The 17,027-nt window shown below is 37.6% G+C and overlaps 1 protein-coding gene across 1 annotated transcript; it reads right to left on the reverse strand.

Moving 5' to 3' along the window:
• On the reverse strand, positions 1-17,021 carry LOC115228191 (mitochondrial fission process protein 1). Its single transcript, XM_029798833.2, has 4 exons — positions 17,011-17,021; positions 8,371-8,498; positions 2,840-3,263; positions 1-513 (listed from the first exon to the last, which is right to left on the reverse strand). Exons 2-3 carry the CDS (start codon positions 8,407-8,409, stop codon positions 2,940-2,942), a joined length of 363 nt encoding a protein of 120 aa, XP_029654693.1. The 5' UTR covers positions 8,410-8,498; positions 17,011-17,021; the 3' UTR covers positions 1-513; positions 2,840-2,939.
• Between the last annotated feature and the right edge of the window lie 6 nt (positions 17,022-17,027).

Consider the following 17,027-nt stretch of genomic DNA (forward strand, 5'->3'; position numbering starts at 1 on the left):
TGTAAGTAGATTGGTTACCATTGGTTACCATTGGTTTATTAAAATTTGTTGTGTTTTCAATAATTAATAATATAAAGGTTAAGATATAACAAAAAATTGCTTTGTATTAAATTAAATCAACAAAAATGAGAAAAATCTATAAAAATATGTCTAAGAATATCTTCCAGGTATATATATAAATATTTATACATATCACTATATAAATGCAATTGTATGTGGTTGTGCATGTCTGTTTAGCCTTGAAAGGTTCTGAAATGGTGTTTCCTTGAGAAAAATGAATTTGATTTATGAAATCTGTGTCTCAAAGAGAAGGTCATCCATAAATAATAATCAAAAGTCATAATTTGCTATGAGAAATAACTTTTAGATCAATAACTCTTCCGCTCATTCTCTGTCACCATTATCTGTATCAATCATTTAGAATATATACATACATGCATACATACATACATACGTGTGTGTGTGTGTGTTGTGTGTGTGTGTGTGTGTGTGTGTGTGTGTGTGTGTGTGTGTGTGCGTGTGTGAGTGCGTGCGTGCATGTACATATTTGCTTTTCTTTTTTTTTGTGGAATAACAAAGCGACCATTTGTTTCATGCAGAGAGAAAATTTCTCTGCAATTATCAAGCATGTTACATGAAACCAATGGTAGCCTTGTCAACCCACAAGTGTAGAGCACTCATTCACACTGTTTTATATTAGCATATATATATATATTTACATACAATTTTAAATTTTTGTATTGGATATTTAAGGACACACAAAACAAAATAATGAAAGTGACCCAATTTGTGTAAAAAAACAAAATAAAACCCAATGGAATTAATTCCTGTTTGGGTTTCAAAGTTTCTATCCCTTCGTTAATTAATTAATGATATGTATAAATTGATTAATTAGTTAGGATCTAATGAAAATGATTTACTATCACAGATTGGAAGAATATCCCTGTCAGGATATAACAGTCACAAATTTGTGCGTACTCGCTAAAATGTTCATGGTGTGTGTATGTGTGTGTGTGCATGAATGTGCCTGTGTGTTTGCATGTATGTTTGTGTGTCTGTTTGTTGTATGTGTCTATGTGTGAGTGCATGTGTATACACATTGTGTGTGTGTGCAGGTTATGACCACAACATGGTCAAACAGTTTAAAATGTTTACTCCACAATCACAAGTACCCATGTTATTTCTGAGTGATCAGCATCTTGGGCGAGGTTTTCAACCACAACTTATGGTCAACCCAAGTGAGTGAATCTGTGTAGATGGAAATGGTGAGGAAGACTGCTAAATGGGTTACACCTGAAATTTAAGGATGCTGCCTTAGTCACACACTCTGTCATGTTGATTCAACTTGAGAATACATTAAAAATGCATGTGCCTTTGGAATACTCAACCACTTATAAGCAAATTTACTTGATTGAATAACTGAATATTCATTGTCAAAACCAATGGAGATCTATTATTATTATTATTATTATTATTATTATTATTATTATTATGCATGTGCATCAAGGCAGTAAGTTGGCAGTTTCCATCAATGCTGTTGTGATTATTATTATTATTATTATTACTATTATTATTATTATTTACTGGTAATCTGCATGTTTGTCACAATCACTTACCAAGACACGCTCAGTGCCATAGGGAAAGTGAAGGATAATAGATGCTACAGCATAACTGAAAGCTTGGGGAGAGGAAGTGACAGGGACAGTAACGAAATATTTCCATGTAATACAACACATACATTTAAATTGATAGGGTTATTCTAAGGATGTGGACAGTACTTGTCAGCAAAATCTTTTGGATTTCTCTGAGACATGTTTCTCCTGGGATGTTGTCTAGATGTTTCTGACATCCCTTATTACTATCACTATTATTATTATTGTCATCATTATTATTATTAAGGAGGCAATAATGGTTTCAAATTTTGGCACAAGGCCAGCAATTTCGTGGGTGGGGGTAAGTAGATTACATTGAACTCACAACTCAACAGGTATTTGATAAAATAAGTACCCATTGAGTTCTGGAGTCAATGTAATCAGCTTACCCTCACACCCAAAATTGCTGGCCTTGTGCCAAAATTTGAATCCATTATTAAGGTAGCAAGGTGGTAGAGTTGCTAGCATACCAGACAAAATTCCTAGCAGAATGTTTATGTTGTGAGTTCAAGTTCTGCTACGGTCAACTTTGTGCTTCATCCTTTGAGGTCAACAAAATAAGTGCCAGTTGAGCTCTGGGGTTGATGTAATCAACAAGCCCCTTTCCTAAAATCTTTTAGGCCCAGTGTCTATATTAGAAGGATTATTATTATTTTCATTAAGGTGGCAAGCTGGCAGAATCGTTAGAGTGCTGGGCAAAATGCTTTAGCAGCATTTCTATCAGCTTTACATTCTGAGTTCAAATTCTGCCAAAGTTGATTTGGTCTTTCAACTTTTATGGGCTAATTAAATAAGTATCAGTTGAGCAATGGGGTTGATGTTATCCACAAACTCCCTAGCCACAAAATTTCAAGCCTTGTGCCTATAGCAGAAAAAAAATGCATATGTGCATGTGTGTGTGTGTGTGTGTGTGTGATATGTGACTGGTGCTCAAGCATGGCCAGCATCATCTGTCATTAAGGGTGCTTTGGCAGATCTTGACTCTGTTGCAAGCCAGGTCTCCAACTTAGGGTAGCTTCCTCTTACCAATCTTGGAAGCCCTATTATAAAAGGTCATGAGTGTTGCCTGTCTTCCTTTGCCAAAATACCCAATTATTTTTCATGGTTTAAACCAATTAAAAAAAAAATTATTAGATCAAACGAAATTAAATAATGCTTTCTGCATTTGTTTTTGACTTTGTGTGTATGTGTGTGTGTGTGTGTTAGTTTATCTATCCATCTATATCAAAATCTCTCTCACATACACACCTCACACATATACACACAATGTCTACCCGTTTTCTGTCTCTAATCAGCTCTCTCATGGTGAAACACACCCTTCGGTTCCGGCTTTGCGACATACATCTTCCTCACACTGTTATTCATCATGAAGTCGACGGAATGATCAATGGGTTTCACAATGAAAGGGATACAACCAAGACCAACAAAAGTCGTGGTCCACCGACGAACACCGACCGGTAACGAAGCTGTCTTCTTCAGCAGGTAATTAGTACCGGCACATAATCGATTGATAGTAAATCCAGGAATTGCTACAGATGCCAGCCCTTGCCAAACAACTGTGTCTGCCATGGCTATCATGCGGTTCTTCGTAACATTTGATTCGTCAGATTTCTGAAAATTAAATCAAAATTATTATAATCAAAAACATAATATGGATATCAGATTAATTACAAGATACAATTTAAGATAACTAGACTATTATATTCTATTAGTCCACAATTTTTGTACAGATTTCTGAAAATTAAATCAAAATTATTATAATCAAAAGCTTGATATGGATATCAAATTAATTACAAGAGTAAAGAGAGAGAGAGTATATACACATACATGCATACATATATTACATATATATATATAATATATATATATATATATATATATATATATATATATAAATATATATATATATAATATATATATATATATATATATATATATATATATATATATATATATAGTATATGTATATATACATCCATCACCTTTCTCATTCTTTTAGTTTATTTAAAAAAGTTTTTTTGTCTGATGAAGAATTAGCATCTGAAACATCAACAAGATTCTTTACCTTGTTTTTAACCCCTTGCAGACGGATTTAGTACTGACAGTCTGTGCTGTGTCCTGGTATTTGGCCGTTCAGTAACAACATAATTTTTCATACAAGGAATTTTACAGAGTACTTACAGATTCTTCTCAGTGTGGCATATTTGAAAATACCGGTGCCGCACAGAGAGAGACATAGCACTGTTCACACACCATCAGTACTGCTTCTCGTCTGCATTTGGGCTAAGTGTTAAACATATAAAACATTTGTTAAAACTTATCAGCTAATGACGAGAGTGGGAAAACCAGTTGTTAGTTAATAAAACTTATTTTGAATGAACGCTAAGGGGCTGTGGAAAAAATTTCCTTCGAAATAGGGGTCCCATTGCGCTTACAACAAGTTGCCGTGTACGTTTGTAATTCTGATATATGCTTTGACGAGGGTTTTGTAGTTAAACATTATACACCTATAATCCATGGCTGTGGCCTTCTTTCTATCGAATATAAAATACGACAGATTGCTTCTAACGATCGACCGAAATTCTTATATTTTGTAGTCCCGAACATGAATACATTAAGCGGAGAATGCAAATAAATATTCCTTAGCAAATAACTGCATAACTGGAACAAGGGAAATAACTCAAGAATTAAAACTCTTCAAGGGAAGCAACTAGGCAAGACCTGGGTTGTTAAATTATTTATTTATTTTTTATTGCCCACAAGGGGCTAAACATAGAGGGGACAAACAGGGACAGACAAACAGATTAAGTCGATTACATCAACTCCAGTGCGTAACTGGTACTCAATTTATCGACCTCGATGTGTGTATGTGCGTGATTCAGTCATATGACCCCAGCCATGCTGGAGCACCGCCTTGAACGGTTTTAGATGAAAAAATTGACCCACCAGGGCTTATTTCTTAAGCCTAGTACTTATACTATCAGACTCTTTTGCCAAACTGCTAAGCTACAGGAACATAAACACACCAACACCGGTTGTCAAGTGGTAAAAGGGGTACAAACACAGACACAAAAACGCACACACATATATATATATATACGATGGGCTTCTTTCAGTTTCCGTCAACCAAATCCATTCACAAGGTTTTGGTCAGCCTGGTGCTATAGTAAAAGACACCTGACCAAAGTGCCATGCAGTGGCACTGAACCCGGAACCATGTGGTGGAGAAGCTCTGCGTGTGTGTGTGTGTGTGTGTATACATGTATATGTATATATATGTTTTTGTGCATGTTTGTGTGTGTGTGTTTATATATATATATCTTTATATATATGTGTGTGTACACATATATATATACATACATCTATACATATACATACATAAAAATACATACACACACTCACATACACAAACACACACACACACATGGAGGAAATTGGCTGCATGAGTCCATAGGAAGGAAATGCTATCCTTTATTTATATATATATATATAAATTAGAAAAAAACACCTTTTATCAATTTGAAATTAACAATTAAATTACACCATCCAGAAAATTACATATAACAGGAAAATTAAAATAACAATAAAATGTAAAGATTAAGTAAATTGCAAAACTAATAATAAAAACGTATATAATATATATATACATAGAGAGAGAGGTGGGTAAAGGGCAGGAGAGGGACATAAAGCAGAGAATGAGAGGAATAAGGATAGGTGAGGGGTGACAGTGGCCGGCATGAAATGCTGTTCAATAACAGTAAGGGATAATATCAAGAAAGCCATGTGCGTAATATGAGGTGGGTCCAGGGAAGGAGGAACTGGGAGTACAAAAGTGTAAGGGGGATGGAATATGTGTATCCCTGCTCTCATATAGTTATTCTAATTGCAGCAGCTGAGGTAGTAATGTAGTTAGGAGAGTGATGGAGTGATGAGTGATGGAAACTGCTTTCAAACGTGTGTTGCACATCCACTGAAAAACTTTATTATTATTTACTACTACTATACTCTCTTTTTACTCTTTTACTTGTTTCAGTCATTTGACTGCGGCCATGCTGGAGCACCGCCTTTAGTCGAGCAAATCGATCCCGGGACTTATTCTTTGTAAGCCCAGTACTTATTCTATCGGTCTCTTTTGCCGAACCGCTAAATGACGGGGACGTAAACACACCAGCATCGGTTGTCAAGCAATGCTAGGGGGACAAACACAGACACACAAACATATACACACACACTTATATATATATACATATATACGACAGGCTTCTTTCAGTTTCCGTCTACCAAATCCACTCACAAGGCATTGGTCGGCCCGGGGCTATAGCAGAAGACACTTGCCCAAGATGCCACGCAGTGGGACTGAACCCGGAAACATGTGGTTGGTTAGCAAGCTACTTACTACACACATCATCACCGTATTAAGATTTATTAAAACTTTTCACCTCTTTCAAAGATGAATAGCTTGTTGTTGTTGTTGGGCAATTTCTACAATAGAATGTCCTATATAAATTTTTGTTTATTCCATGTCAGACCATGTCTTCCCCAACAGAGAGGCCCCTTGATCAGGACAGATTTGTGCAATTTTTCGCAAAAAAATTCCTTGACATCCTTTTCCCTTTTTAAATTATTTACATGTTTGTTTAACCATTTTCCATGACTTTATTCATTAAAACTTATTAAAACTTCAGAAGTTCTAACAACTTTATAGTCATCGTAATACTTTGCTTTCATTTGTTTTATAAAAATTCCTCCTTGTAATGCTTTTGCTTTCATTTTGTGATAGACAGCTATCATGCAGAAAATGCCAGCTTGCAAATCCTGTTTTCTGATAAGGTAAAATTGATTAAACTTTAAACCCCAATATCAGGAAAGGAGAGCAGACAGGAAAAGACAGAGAAACAGGGAGAGAGAACGAGAGACAGGGGCAGAGCAGGAGAGAGAGAATTTTTGTTTATTCCATATCAGACCATGCCTTCCCCAACAGATAGGCCTCTTGATCAGGAAAATTCTTCACTATGATAATAATCAACCATCAATCACTTCATAGTCACACATCATCAATATTCTCATCCTTCCAACCAGCCACCGATTCCACTTTGATATTACCTTACCAGTACAATCAATCAATTTTATCATTCAACTGTATTATTTGCTGGTATTTGTAAACCTATCCCACATCACCATGTATTTCTAAATCTATTCGTAATTCAAACAGGAACTGAAAACAGGGAATGGGACAAGACATAAAAAAGTGTAATGGGAACAAGAACTGGAAATAATTCGTGCTTTTCTGGGTATTAGCATGTAATTCAGCTGGTATATATACATATATATATCATCATCATCATCGTTTAACGTCCGTTCTCCATGCTAGCATGGGTTAGACGGTTCGACCGGGGATCTGGGAAGCCAGAAGGCTGCACCAGGCTCCAGTCTTATCTGGCAATGTTTTTACAGCTGGATGCCCTTCCTAACGCCAACCACTCCGTGAGTGTAGTGGGTGCTTTTTACGTGCCACCTGCACAGGTGCCAGGCGAGGCTGGCAACAGCCACAGTCGGATTGATGTATTTTATGTGCCACCGGCACGGAAGCCAGTCGAGGCGGCGCTGGCATCGGCCACGAGTCGGATAGTGCATATATATATATATATATATAATAATATAAATATTAGGGAATAAATCCAAACTTACAGGGAAAAATCAGATTTAGGATTGAATCCAATTTTATAGTAAAATATTATATTATATTAAATTAGAGACAAAACCACTATTAGGCAAATCAAACACTGAAAAACTTAAGCCAATACATATGATTAATTTATATTATTTAAATATATAACAAAATTATTAAAAAAATATAATTAATATCACACTACGATCGTTTCATGCCTGCTAACATCTTCAAATTTTTGAGTCGCAGTCATTCATCAGGTGGTTTAAATATCTAAAATATAATCAATATAATCGTAGTGTGATATTAATTATATTTTTTTAATAATTTTGTTATATATTTAAATAATATAAATTAATCATATGTATTGGCTTAAGTTTTTCATTGTTTGATATGCCTAATAGTGGTTTTGTCTCTAATTTAATATAATATATATATATATATATATAACGGGAAGGATTATGAAAATAAACAAAGGACGAAGGCAGGTGGAGTACAAACAAACAATGTATTAGTATGGCGCTCAGGAATAGAAATAAAACAAGTCTTTTACGTTTCGAGCCTATGCTCTTTGACAGAAAGATACACAGAAAAGAAACAAGGAGAGAAACAAGTGCATATATGTATGTGTATATATATATATATATATATATATATATATATTATAATAAATAAATATATAAAACATATGCACATATACATACATATATGTACATACCAACATCTATATTTATATACACATGCATATATGGGTACAGGATATCAAAAAAACGTTGAACACAATGAGAAACGAAAACATAAAAACAAAGACATGGAAACGGACTTTTTTTCAAACAACGAAAAAACAGAGTACAAAACATACAACACAAGGAATATTCCCCTTCTTCAGTTGCCCTTGTTTCAGCTACTCTGCGTTTTGAAGGTATATATATATATATATATGCACATATATGTCTGTATGAATATACACAAAGAGCCTAAAAACTTTAGCCTCAGGTGTGGAAAAACAGAAGTGACCAAAATTCAGTTAAAATAAAGAATTGTTCTTACTTTAGCGGCGATTTGTCCCTTGTGGTTAGCATCAGCCATGACGTAGCTACAAGCTACGACATAGCTGAAACGGACAGCGTTCACATGGACCAAAGCTCGGAATGCCTCACCAACTTCGTTTGCATAACCTGAAAATCATTAACAAGAGAAGAAAAGATATTATAAAAAAATGTAGTAATAGGCGCAAGAGTGGCTGTGTGGTAAGTAGCTTGCTAACCAACCACGTGGTTCCGGGTTCAGTCCCACTGCGTGGCATCTTGGGCAAGTGTCTTCTGCTATAGCCCCGGGTCGACCAATGCCTTGTGAGTGGATTTGGTAGACGGAAACTGAAAGAAGCCCGTCGTATATATGTATATATATATATTGTGTGTTGTATGTGTGTGTGTGTTTGTGTTTGTCCCCCCAACATCGCTTGACAACCGATGCTGGTGTGTTTACGTCTCTGTCACTTAGTGGTTCGGCAAAAGAGACTGATAGAATAAGTACTGGGCTTTCAAAGAATAAGTTCCGGGGTCAAATTGCTCGACTAAAGGAGGTGCTCCAGCATGGCTGCAGTCAAATGACTGAAACAAGTAAAAGAGTAAAGAGTAAAAAGAGTGTCTTGTGTGTGTGTGTGTGCGCGCATATGTATGTGAGTGTATGCATCATTATATTGATACCATGGTTGTAAACGAGCATCATTGTTATACAAGTGGGGGTTGTTCATTTCCAGTCTTCTGTTAAAAATATGGGGAAATATAACCATGCTTGGGAAAAGCAAGGGTTAATGACTAGACGGACTAAACACTTCTGAGCATTTTGTCTGGCATACTAACAAGTCTGCGAGTTTACCACCTCACTAATTGAACTAATTAATTAAGTGGTTGAGTAAAGTGCAAGCCGGGAGAGTCACTGGCATGCTGGGCAACATGCTTAGTAGCATTTCATTCATCTTCCCATCCTCACTGAGGCAATGACCAGCGACTGAGACCTTTGGAAATATGCTGTGCGTGAGAAGACCAGGCAGGACAAGTGAGTCCAGCCCACTTATGCATGTCTTTCCTCCCTTGGACACACAAAGACCTGTTGAGGCAAGCAAAGTCGAAATTGAACCTCATCCGACGACAGGCACCCATGCCAACCCCGCTTCTCTGCTTGCGAAGACCTGCTGGGGCAAGTGAAATCGAAATCGGAATCGAAATTGAACCAATCCTATGACTGGCACCCGGCAGTTGCCAGGACCCCTGGACTGGTGGTACGTAAAAAGCGCTATCCGAATCGTGGCCGATGCCAGCGTCGCCTCAACTGGCTGCCATGCCGGTGGCACATAAAATGCACCAATCCGATCGTGGCCGTTGCCAGCCTCGCCTGGCACCTGCGCAGGTGGCACGTAAAAAGCACCCACTACACTCAAGGAGTGGTTGGCATTAGGAAGGGCATCCAGCAGTAGAAACACTGCCAGATCAGACTGGAGCCTGGTGCAGCGTTCTGGCTTCCCAGATCCCCGGTCGAACCGTCCAACCCATGCTAGCATGTAGAATGGACGTTAAACGATGATGATGATAATGATGATCGTGAGTTCAAATTCTGTTGAGGTTGACTTAGCCTTTCATCCTTTCGGAGTTGATAAAGTAAGTACCAGTTGAACACTGGGATTGATGCAATCAACTAGCCCCACTCCTCACAAAAGTTCATGAGGCTGGTTTCTCAGATTCTGTGGTATATGAAGGGTGGACCAAAAGTCATGTACTAAGTTCAATAAAATAATGATGAATACAAATTTGTATATGAATAATGATAATAATAATAATAATAATAAGTCTTGGTATAAAAGATGGGCTACAGCAAATATTCTGCTCAATACCACAGATTTGCTTGTCAGTTGTTTGACCTTAACCAGTTGAGCATGTCCCTTAGTGGCTGACGATATGTGCATCTCTGATCACGAGCAGAAGTAGTGGGGGAGCATCATAGCCATGTGTTGAGAGGGATTCTTTGGGGTTTGAACAGTTCACCTCTGGAAACATGGGTGGTTCTTTCAACATCCTTAAACAACCCTTATTCAGGGACCGTTTGAGCGGGATGGGTTACTCAACCTGAAGAAAATTCTAACTGGGCCCCACCTGCAAGGTCATGTGCTGTTTATCTTGATATGAGATCACCATGTCGCGCACATATGGTTGTGATGCATGTGCCTGGTGTACCTTTATCAGGTATGCTATGTAACATAACATAAATGGAAAGTGAAATGTTTTGGTGCACAAATTTTGGCCCACCCTGTGCACCCCTCTGATGTTGGTGAACTTCCCCTTTGGTTGATTGATGACAGTGAACTTTCCCTGCAGTGAATTGATGATGGTGAACTTACTGGACATGACATCAAATGGCTATGGGGGTCAACCAGAAGGAAATAGAAAACAAAGGGGTCCATAGATAAAAAAAAAAAGATTTGAGAATCACTGCTCTGTAGTAAGAGACCTGTTCCTGTCCTTCAGCCACTCAACATCTGGCTCAGAGCCACCTCTCTCAATACTGCACTCCTACCCTAACAAGAGGGTTTCGTGTTGCAATTTATTTAAATACCTCACTAATACTAATGACTGAGACAGCATTCACCTGGGGTGGGTTGAGCTGGCTTCATTCATCCTCAATGCTGCATCTCTCACAAATGCCGACCAGGCCTGGCGATTTGAGGCTAATGACCGCATGATCTCCAACCACTCCTTATTCCAGCAGTGAACGCCATAGACATGGGGGCCTAGCTTGGGTTGCAGATCAGCCTTGACTGTCATCAGCCAGGTTTTTCGTTGTCCACCACATCGCTTTCACCAACCCTTTCGCCATGTGTGGAAAATCTACGGCAAACAAGACGTTCTCCCAACAGGGATATACTTGCGGTTGGGGACCACTAGCGAAATTCCTATTCCCAAGATCCTTCAAACCTTCCTCATGTACATTTCACTAATACTAATGCCATGGTAAATAAAATAAAAAAGCACCCTGTGCCCTCTGGAAAGTGGTTGGTGTTAGGAGAGAGCATCCAGCTATAGAAACCATGCCAAAGTAGACAATGGACATCAATACAGTCATTGGAGCTTGTCCAACATTCTAACCTGTGCCAGCATGGAAGACAGGTGTTCAATGATGACGATGATGTGATGTTGATGATGATGATGATGATGATGATGATGATGATTATGCCCTGGAAAGATGAAAGGTAAGTCGACCTTGGCGAAACATGAACTCAGAATGTTAAGAAATGTCAACTATTTCTTTACAAACATATTTTGTCTGTCACTCTACTGCCCCAGCTGTAGCAACATATCATCTGTTGCTTCCGTTTCATTTAGAGATTTCTCCTTCTGCATTTTCTTCCCCCCCCCCACCTGCTTCTTCATTCACTCTCTTTCAACTTTCATTCTGCTACTCTCTCTCCCTCTTTCTCTTTTCCTCTCTCTTCTCTCTCTCTCTCTCTCTCTCTCTCTCTCTCTCTCTCTCTCTCTCTCTCTCTCTGTTACATTCTCTTTTTGTGTTTCTCTTGCCCTTTTCCCCTCTCTCACTCACCTTTGTCTTATATCTACTTCTTCTCTCCCTCTCCCTCTCTTCCTCCTACTCTCTCTATAACCTTTATACAAATGCATAACAAAGGGAAGAGAGGGAGAGAGGCAGAGACAGAGAACGTGAGAGAGAGAGAGAATGAGTGAGAGAGAAAGAGAGAGAAAATCAGTGCATGAAATCAGAAGGAAGCCAAATATAATAAGCAGAGAAAATAAGAGAAAAAGAAGAAAACCATAGAAGAGGAGATAGAGAGAGAGAGGAGAGAGAGAGAGGAGGAGGAGGAGGACATAGTGAAAGAAAGGTACAAGAGAGAGTGAGAAAACAAAAATGAGAAATAGTAAGAGACAGAGAAAGGAAAAGAGAGCTTAAGATACAAGGGAGAAAAACAAAAACAAGAGAGACAGAAGATAGCAAGGTGGGGGTAAGGAGTATGAAGACTGTACACACATACATGCATGCAACACACACACACACACACACACACATAGGTAAGTGTACACAGAAAATAGACAGAGAGGATAGACAGATAGATAGATAGATAGATAGATAGATAGATAGATAGATAGATAGATAGATAGATAGATATGTAGATAGATAGATAGATAGATAGATAGATAGATATGTAGATAGATAGATAGATAGATAGATAGATAGATAGATAGATAGATAGATAGACAGGGAGAGACAGAGACAGAGATAGATAGAGAAAATAGATGCATATACATAGAAGATATATATAAATATATATACAAATATATATATATATATATAAATATATGTATATAATACACACACATGATAGAGACACACCAAGAAAATTGATAAATAAGCAGAGATAGATAGATAGATAGATAGACAAACAGATAGCTACATAAGTAGATAAAGAAAGAGAGAAGGAGAAAAACAGGTGAGGTAAGATTTGACTTCACCTTTCTATATTAAATGTCATAAATTCATATACAAAAGCAGAAATAGAACACAGCATGATGATTTATGGGGACGGAAAGGGGGAAAGGAGAGAGGGAGAGAGAGAGAGAGAAAAGACCTATTATTTATAAATAGTAAGGACATAGAGATCAACAATAATGCTGTTGTGATCTTTATAGATACATACATATATATATATATATATATGTGTGTGTGTGTGTGTGTGTGTGTATATGTATATATGTATGTATGTATATATATATATATATTAAATATATATTATGCATTGATATAAGTTATTCAATAAAGCCCGAAACATATGTACCGTAGAATCCTTTGTATCCTGTTTTTCATTTATTTCATTTGATACATATATCCTATCACCTATACCACTAGCTGGCATATACAGGTGCTTACAGTTATCAAGTATTTACCCTGAATTTTTTGTACCTATATATAATATATATATATACATTACATATATAATCATCATCATTGTTTAACATCCACCTACTGTGTGTGTGTGTGTGTTTGTATGTAGTATTTATATATGCATGTATGTGTGTGTAGACAAGTAATAAAGGTTGTATGAAGCTATGATAAATATATTAGAGGTGGTGTATCTTTCTGTTTCTGAGCACTGAAGGGTATTCAGCTGACAATCGTAAGGCTGTGAGTTCAATTCCCAGTGGAGTGGTGAGATGTGTCCTTGAGCAAGACACTTTATTTTCGCATTGCTCCCGTCAACTCAGCTGGCAAAAATGAGTAGTACCTGGAATTCAAAGGGCCAGCCTTATCACACTCTGTGTCATGCTGAACCTCCCTGAGAACTATGTTAAAGGTTCGCTTGTTTGTGGAATACCCAGCCACTGGCACATTTATTTCATGTTCTGCTGGTCAAATCAATTGGAACATTAGGAAGATGCTCTTCCTACTGCCAAACACTCCAAGAGTGTAACGGATGCTTTTATGTGCCACTGGCACGGGTGCCATTTGCATGACACTGATATCTGCCACAACTGCGATTTTTCTCAGCTTCATGGGTCTTCTTCTCAAGTACAACATTATGCCAAAGATCTTGGTCATTGCCTCTGTGAGGCCCAACACTCGAAAGGACCTCAGCCACCTTGCCTCTGTGAGGCCTGCTTGAAAATAACTCAGCCACTTTGCCTCCATATATACACACATCAGGTTTCCACACAGTTTCCATCTACCAAATCCACTCACAAGACACTTGTTGGCTCAGGGGCTGCAACAGAAGACACTTACTTAAGGTGCCGTGCAGTGGAATTGAACCCAAAACCACGTGGTTGCGAAACAAGCTTCTAAGCCACACAGTCATGCCTTGTATTTTAGAAGGTAGGATATGATTTGGTGGAGGTTTCTAGCAATTTGAGCAACCACATGGCAGTTCTCCAATTAAGCTGTTTAACCCTAGGCAACCTGACCAAGCAAACAGCAATCGTTCAGTATTGGTAAGCAACATCATTCACCTACACACTCTTCCCTCAAAAGCACAGATAAAAAGATTAGGCTGAAAAAGAGGGTGAATGTTGTCGTCTCTTCATATTCACACTGAATACCAATACCGAAGGATCGCCACCAAATCTATGATTAAAAGCGTTTCAACTCTGAGTATTCTACTTTTAGTATATGTAGATCATTGGTACTACTTAAGAAGAGTGGTCCCGGTGCGCGCACTCGTGACTAGTCGATCCTACAACGACTACCTAGCAAAGTAAATAAAACACAAAAACACAAAGTAAGGATCGACTAGTCACGACTAGCTAGCGCGAGTGCGCGCACGGGGACCACTCTTCTTAAGTAGTACCAAGATAATTTCCTTGCTGGTTTTTTTTTTTTTTGTACAGATGGTAAAGTGTGATTTGAGGGAGATTTGACTGCTATTTCTAGCAGGTCGAAAGACCATACAGTGATTCTTGTTAGCTCGTAGTTCTGTTAAGAGTAAGAGACAGAGAGAGTGTGTGTGTGTGTGTGTGTGTGTGTGTGTTTGTTGGTATGTACTATGTTAGTGTGTATCTGTGTATTTTATATAATAAACGTTTGTTTGTGTGTGCATCAAAAAGAGGGAGAGATGTGTGGATATTTATGTTTGTTGGTTGTGTATATGTGTGTATTAATTGCTGCGCATGTGTGCAACAGAAAGAAACAGGTATTGTGTAGAGATGTCACTATGTACGTTGTATATATGTGTGTAGGCGTGTGTATGTGTGAAAGAGAGAGAGAGAGAGAGAGGGACAGACAAATCGACAGGTTATGAATGCTATTTGATTGTATGTACGTTTATTTACTCTGTGTGCGAGAGAGAAAAACAGCGTGTCTTGTATTTACTTATGATTTGTGAACAAAAACAAAAAAAAGGGGGAAACACAAATTATTACAATAGACAGCAACTAAAGAACAGTATTAAAAAAAAGTAAACCAGTAAAAAAATAACATAATGAAGCATGTATAATCCCTCAATTATTCAGTGATCTGTTCGGCCTCTAAAAAATCTTTCTTCGTATGACCCTCTTTCTCTCTCTCTCTCTCTCTGCGAAGAATGAAACTAAACAGTAGATCGCATTCAGATCTTGTGTATATCAAATGATGAGGATACTTATCTCTTTCTGGATGAAGTAATTTTTTGTTGACCCCTTCAATAAAAGTACATCACACACACACATTAAATCAGTGAAGGAAGAGTGTTATTCAGAAAACGAACGTCTCGTTCAATAGGTTGCAACTCTGCTAAAAGTACCTAAAAAGGGTGGTGCCTGTCAAGCCGGGTAACGTTTCATTTCTACACAACTTAAGACAGGTTTTGGCAATTATTAGTCCAGGCCATAGCTAACTAAATAGCGCACCACCTGGAGATGTCATGTATTAGGACATCGCACATACATACATACATACATACTTTATTTAAAGCAGCAGAAAATTCAACAAAACCTGTTACTCTGAGTTTCACGTTCCCGTTCGTCGGACAGTTTTAGATATATATATATATAGATATATATATATATACATACACGTGCGTGTGTGTGTGTGTGTGTGTGTGTGTGCAGAGAGAGATTCCATAAAGAGGAGAGAAGACTTATATCACAGCCGAGACCAGGAATTTCCTCGTACTCTGAACATGTTTACATATTTAGAAAACTAATATAATTCTTTCTACTATAAGCAGAAGGCCTGGAATTTTGGAAGAGTGAGCTCGTCGAATTACATCGACCTCGGTTGGGTACTTTGTTTTATCGACTCGAAAAAGAGGAAAGGCAAAGTCGGGAAAGACTTCCAATTTTTTAAAAAAAGGGTGGTCTTTCTGTTTTTGTGGGTGGAGCGGAAGTCTTGCCCAAAGTCGATTTCAGCAGTATTTCAGCTCAGAACACAAGACAGAAGAAATACCGCAAAGCATTTTGTCCGGTATGCTAACGATTCTGCCAGTTTGCCGCAGAAGACTAACGTCATTTTCCCGTTCTGAAGAGGTCCCAAGGGAAACTTTGTATCCTATAAATAATATTCCTGATCCCCTCATTGATATATATATATTTGATGCTGAGCGCACTTCTCTTTATTTTATTTCTAGTTTATTTTATTACTGATTTCTGTGTTTCATTTTTCTTTTTGTGATGATTTTGGGGATGATTACGTTTGTAAATTATGTTCTTTTAACTTTTAAAAATATATTTGGTTCCTTATGCATGCTTGCATGTTTGTTTGTATGTCATATTTTCTGTTTGTTGTCCTTTTATATAATCCTGAAAATTTGTATAGTGTGTACTTTTGTCATTGTAATGGATCGTATCTAAGCAGATGATTTTGCCAAAGTATGGTTAAAGTGGAATGAATGAAAAAAATGTGTGTGTATGTGTGTGTTATTACATGGACACATGCATGTATATATTGGTATCTGTGTGAGAGTAGGTTGACGATTGTGGCGAACCCTATTCTGTGACCCCATTATCTTATGTACCCAGTATTTATTAAGACAATCAGGTATGTTTTATGTGATATTTAGCTGTAATGTCTAGCAAACCGAACGATCACGTTCAGATTCCCGCGTTGGATCGATGTTATATATTTGAGTAAATGTGAACGTGTGTATTTACGAGTGTGTATATATATATGCCCGTGTGTGTGTGTGTGTTCGGTACCGGTAAATAAATGCTAACTTACCGAGATATCGGACGTAC

The sequence above is a fragment of the Octopus sinensis genome, unplaced genomic scaffold (assembly GCF_006345805.1).
Source record: "Octopus sinensis unplaced genomic scaffold, ASM634580v1 Contig09802, whole genome shotgun sequence".
NCBI classification, from domain to species: Eukaryota; Metazoa; Mollusca; class Cephalopoda; order Octopoda; family Octopodidae; genus Octopus; species Octopus sinensis.

Coding starts and splice junctions, on each gene's coding strand:
- LOC115228191 (XM_029798833.2), bottom strand. CDS start 8,409: ATGGCTGATGCTAACCACAAGGGACAAATCGCCGCTAAA. Junction 3,264..8,370: donor AGGGACAAATCGCCGCTAAA/GTAAGAACAATT, acceptor TTTAATTTTCAG/AAATCTGACGAATCAAATGT.